Below are 5,946 nucleotides of genomic sequence, written 5' to 3' on the forward strand. Positions count from 1 at the left end.
TACTTATTTTTGTGCATTGGTGTTTACCCTGCACGTATGTCTGTGTGATTATTGTGTGATAAAGAAATATTTTCTTACATGAATATTCACATTGATCAGCAGCCTTTCTTGGAGACATTGTGGCGTCCCCAGTGCTCTGTAGCATGACCTTCTGTCATAAATCATTTGACTATTGTGGGAGCCTGCATCTATTTTTTTTTTCTGTTCTGTTGTCTGTTGTTCTCTTTGTTGATTCTTTGTTTTGAAAATGGTGTGTGTGTGAGTGTGTGTGTATGTGCACACACATGCATGTACGTGTGTACTTGCATGCTAGCACCTTCCCACAGCACATGAGGGAATCAGTCTTCTCCTTCCACCTTGTGGCTTAACGAATTGCACTGGGACCATAGGGCTTGGCCTCAGACCCACTTCCCTGAGGAGCCATGTTGTTGTCATGTGTGTGTGTATATGGAAAGTAGCTATTTTACGGTCTCAGGTCATGCTTTTTCTTTATGATTGCATTTCAAGTTTTACAGTGTTTGGCACAAATTCAATGCACATGACATATTCTTAGAGTTTCATATCTAAAGAAGCCCTGTATTTACATTCTTCTATGACACTATTAACTATGACCACTTAAAATACATTGTTCAGTCCCTTGCTGTTTATTAGCTGTTCCTTAACAATTTGTAAGTGATAAATGCTTTGAAGTTAGGCAGATTGCAAGTCTATAAGAACTTCTATGTTCCGTATCACAGATAGGCCATCTGCATCATTCACCATTCAGTAAGGACACGGGAAGAACCCTAATTTGAACAGGGAGAATACAACATAAAAACTTGCTAATTGATAAAAAGCACACTGGTAAAGAATTGATGAAAATCTAAAAAATCTGGAAGTAGCAGAGAGAAAAGTAAACAAAACCACCAGGCTATACTTGTGGGCTGCAGGAGTGTGCACAATCAGGGCTGCAGGGGTGTGCACAGTCAGAGCTGCAGGAGTGTGCGCAGTCAGGGCTGCAGGGGTGTGCACAGTCAGAGCTGCAGGAGTGTGCGCAGTCAGGGCTGCAGGAGTGTGCACAGTCAGGGCTGCAGGGGTGTGCACAGTCAGGGCCGCAGGAGTGTGCACAGTCAGGGCTGCAAAAGTGTACACAGTCAAGGCTGCAGGAGTGTGCATAGTCAGGGCTACAGGAGTGTACACAGTGAAGGGTCTGAAGATTCGGAGAATTGCATTCTTTCTTTGCTTACCCAAGACCAAAAGCCTAAAAATGGTAAGAGAAGGAACAAGATAGCTGATGCAGACTTTTATTTCTTTTTTTAAATATAGATCCTCATGTAGCTCAGGCTAGCTTCAAACTCATTACATAGCCTAGCCTACACAGGAACTCTTGATTGTCCTTCCACCACCTCTCAAGTGCTGGGATGACAGATGTGTCACCACCTTACAGAGCCTGTGTAATCTGGACAGGGATCCAGACTTCAGTGAAGAGGCTATTAAATAAAGAATGTGTAGCCTGTTAGTAGATGCCATCTGACACAGTTTGCACAAAGTGGCCACCATGTGGGGAAAACATTGTCTGGAGTATGGCTGGAGGGGAATATAGACACAGCTGAGAGGGAGCTGTAGGCAGCCTGCTGGAAGTGCCAGGAGGATAGTTGCTGGGGCAGTGTCGGGGGAGACAGTGTGGCACTTGTCATGCTGAGTGTTGGTCCAGTGAAACCACGGAGGTAAGGACTGCCAGTCCTGACACAGCTACTGGCTTTCGAGACCAGGGAGGGAGGACTCAATACCAGAGAGGGAAGACTCAAAGCAGCAGCTGCAGAAGGACCGTCCTGCACTTGTTGAAGCTCAGAGCCTTCCATTGCCCTCTGTGGATGAAGCCTCAGGTTGCACTAGCTGGTCAGGAAGAAAGGATTCCATGGTGTGAGGAAAGATAACATATACACAGGACACAAGCTCTACAAAGTGAATGACACCTTCAGGTCTTCTGAGGCACCTATTGCTGGCTGGATGAGAGACTAATGTACACTATGGGGCGGAATGAGAGTATGAGACAATCTAGGACATTCCATGTGTTATGTGGTGTTTCCAGTTATGTGAGATACTTTAGATAGTCACAATAATCTCAGGATGTGAGTGCCATCAGCTTCACTTTATAGATGAAGAGGCTGAGGCGTCGAGGGGTTAAGAACTTGAGAAGACTGTACAGAAACTGAGCAGTATGCTCAGAATAACTACCCAAGCCTTCCTACCTCTGTAGATGCCATCTTGCAGGGCTACTATGTATCAAGTGACATACAGATGGATGTGATTCCTTTACAGACACCATGGGTTGTTTTTTTTTTTCTTTTCTTGATGATTCCAGGGAAGAACCAAAGTTGGGTTTCTGAGTTCATCCTGATTGGCTTCTCCAGTGACCCCACAACCAACAGCATCCTCTTCATTGTCTTCCTTCTCATCTACCTGAGCTCAGTCCTGGGCAACGGGCTCATCATCATGCTGGTCTGCCTGGACACACAGCTGCACACTCCCATGTACTTCTTCCTCTGTACCCTCTCCCTGTTGGATATGAGCTATGTCACCACCACCATGCCCCAGATGTTGGTGCATCTTCTTGCTCACTCTCAGACCATCTCCTTTGCTGGCTGCTGGCTGCAGATGTATGTGTTTGGTTCTCTGAGCATTACTGAGAGCATTTTCTTTGTTGTGATGGCTTATGACCGGTATGTGGCCATTTGCTATCCACTTCACTATATTGTCATCCTCAACAGGGGCCTGTGCATAAGGTCGGTAGCAGGGTCTTGGATCTGTGGTTTCTTTTCCTCTTTCTTGCATACTTTCTTCACCATGAGTCTGCCATATTGTGGACCTAACATGGTAAACCACTACTTCTGTGAAGGTCCTTCAGTGCGTAGCCTGGCTTGCATGGATACCCACCTTGTTGAGATTGTGGACTTGGTCTTGAGTGTCTTTTTGGTTCTTGTTCCAATCTCCCTCATTGTGGCCTCCTACATTCGTATTGCCAAGGCAATTCTCAAGATCAAGTCCACCCAGGGCCGCTGCAAGGCTTTCTCTACCTGTGCCTCCCACCTGACTGTGGTCACATTCTTCTATGCTCCAGCCACTTACATCTACATGAGACCCAACTCCAGCTACTCCCCTGAGCGCGACAAGCAGGTCTCACTCTTTTACAATGTCTTCACAGCCTTGCTCAACCCTGTGGTCTACAGTCTGAGGAACAAGGACATCAAGAGGGCATTTCTCAAGGTGATGGGATATGGTAGGGTGGACTGGTGAACCAGGATCCTGGGAAGCTGGAGTTAAGAGTATTCACTATTAAAGAAAAAGACAGTCTCTTAATTTCATCAAACTGACCTGTGCATTTGAACCAAGGTAACACTTAGTAATTGGGACAAAACATCATGAAACCAATGTGGCTTATTGATTGACAGGTTTTATGAGACATAATTCCAAACACCTTGGTGATCGTGATCTGCTCTTGTTTGTAGCTGTAGGTTGGGAATGACTCTCTGTGCTCTCATATTTTTCTTGAAGGAAGACTCTTATATCCAGCATGTCATCCTTTAACGGAAGGAAAGAAACAATGGATAAACTTACCATGACTCAGCTTGTGATGGGTGGCCTGCTTCTCTTCCCACACATTCTTTTGGCCAAAGCAATTTGTATGGTCCAGTCTGATAGGAGGTGGGAAGTGTTTTGTCTATAGAAAAGTAATACAAGTCATTTGACCATCATCTGATATGTTGGTTCCTCTACCTAGTAATGTGTATCACGTAACTTGGGGAAGTTCACAGAACACAACAGCATACCTATAAACCAACAGAAAACATGACTACTGTGGAGAGCACCATACCGTAGACAGCAGAAGGCTGAGGCAGTGTATGCTAAGTAAGAATCACAGCATGTGTTGTTATGACAATATTACACTGATGGTTTGTGGCACAGAATCAATACATCTCAGAGATCAAACTTCACATGTAAGTTCATTGTGGTCTATGGGTAACCATGGTGACCTCTCCTATAAAACCATGCACTGCTGAAAGAGAAGGAGCTGGGTTCTTATCAGAACCTCCAGTTGTATGCAGAACCCAAGCGAGTGTCTTACCTTTGGCTGCCCACTGCTGGTTCTTTTCCTCCCATTTGATGGTGGCAGATGTGAACAGTCTGTCATCTTCAGAGTAGAATTCCATGACCAATCAGGAAATTCCTTTGTGGTTCAGTGCCTGAACCATTCTTTCTCTAAAGTGGCCTCAGTCCCTCCAGTTTTATTCTGTGACCTGGAACTTCCCACATTTGTAAAGATAACCTTGAATTTTTGATCTCCCTGCCTCCACCTCCCCAGTGCTGGGATTATAGGAAGGGGCACCATACCTGGGGGAATTTTTGCTTCTTTGATGATGTCCTTTGATTATTAAAGTCTTCACTTTCATAAAATTCAATTCATACACTGTTTTTTAAAGAGAGAAATTCACCCTGTCTAGCCCTGCCTTGTCTGGAATTCACTATGTAGACTACTCAGATAGCCTCAAACTCAGAGGTCCTCCAGCCTCCAGCCTCCGACCTCCTTAATGGGATTGCAGCCATACCCCATCACTCTTGGACAAACCACTTTTATTTCTTGTTATTTTTCAGTAGTTCTAAGAAATTGTTTATTGATCCAATGTTGTGAAAATTACTCCTGTTTTGTTTTTGCAGTGTCTTTTAGGGTTTCAAAATTTTCTTTTTTTTTCCAACATGATATTTTTATTGATTATTTGAAAATTTCACATAAGGGTTTTTCTACTATGTGCAGACACCATGACTAAGGTAACTCTTATAAGGGACAACATTTAATTGGGACTGCCTTACAGTTTCAGACTTCCAATCCATTATCATCATGGCAGGAAACACAGCTGCATCCAGGCAGGCATGACACTGGAGGGACTGAGAGTTCTACATCTTCACCCAATGGAAGCTGGTAATAGACTAGCTTCTAGACAGCTAGGTATAGGGTCTCAAGACCCACCCCTACAGTGACACACTTCCTCCAACAAGGCCATACCTACTCCAATAAGGCCACAGCTCCTAGTATTGTCACTCACTGGGCCAAGTATATTCAAACCACCACAGCATCCCAATTGCACTTCCAGATCCACCCCTCAACCCTTTTACCCTTCCCTGCAAAAAGAAGAAAAAAGAAAGCAATATAAAAATGATACCAAGTCTAATTTGTGTTTCCCTTTTAGTCATTGGAGTACTGTCAAACTCTCAGTGGCCAGCCCCTTAAAGATAACTGACTCTTTCCCCTCAGCCCCAACCTTTCTAGAAGCCTCAGCTCTAAAGAAGTACACTTCAGTCACATTCTATTAAGTTATTCATTTACTTTACATACAGAACGAAGCTTCCCCTCCCTCCTCTCCTTCTAGTCCCTGCCTTTCCCCTCTCTTCCAGTCCCCATTTACCTCACCCTCTTTTTCTCAAAAAAAAGAGGAAGCCCTTCCATGGATATCTATCAGCCTTGGCATATCATTTTGCAGTTAGACTAAGTGAATCTTTTTTTATTGAGGCTAGAGAAGGCAGCTCAGTTAGGGGAAAGGGATCCCAAGGCAGACAATCTGGTAGTCAGAGACAGCTCCTCCTCCTGCTTTAGCAGTCCCATATGACGACCCAGCTGCACAACTTTTACATATGTGTAAAGGGCCGAGTTCTATCCTATGTATGCTCTCTGGTTTGCAGTTCAGTCTCTGTGAACAATTATGGGCTCAGGTTAGTTGATTCTGTAGGTTTTCTTGTGGTGTCCTTGACCCATCTTGATTCCTTCAAGCCTTCCTCCCCTTCTTCCACAGGATTCCCCAAGCTCCACTTAACGTTTGACTGTGGGCCTCTGTATTAGATTCCACTAGTTGCTGGGTAAAGCCTCTCTGATGACAGTAATGCTAGGCTCCTGTCTACAAGAATAGAAGAATA

At 44.4% G+C, this 5,946-nt stretch overlaps 1 protein-coding gene across 1 annotated transcript; it reads left to right on the plus strand.

Moving 5' to 3' along the window:
- Positions 1 to 2,334: 2,334 nt before the first annotated feature.
- On the plus strand, positions 2,335 to 3,276 carry LOC114639094 (olfactory receptor-like protein OLF3). Its single transcript, XM_028787790.1, has one exon. It carries the CDS (start codon positions 2,335 to 2,337, stop codon positions 3,274 to 3,276), a length of 942 nt encoding a protein of 313 aa, XP_028643623.1.
- The last annotated feature ends 2,670 nt before the right edge of the window (positions 3,277 to 5,946 follow it).

The sequence above is a fragment of the Grammomys surdaster genome, unplaced genomic scaffold (assembly GCF_004785775.1).
Source record: "Grammomys surdaster isolate TR1022 unplaced genomic scaffold, NIH_TR_1.0 100, whole genome shotgun sequence".
In the NCBI taxonomy this organism is placed as follows: Eukaryota; Metazoa; Chordata; class Mammalia; order Rodentia; family Muridae; genus Grammomys; species Grammomys surdaster.

What these genes read in the sequence shown, in the direction of transcription:
- LOC114639094 (XM_028787790.1), top strand. Translation starts at nt 2,335, where the DNA reads ATGATTCCAGGGAAGAACCAAAGTTGGGTTTCTGAGTTCATCCTGATT.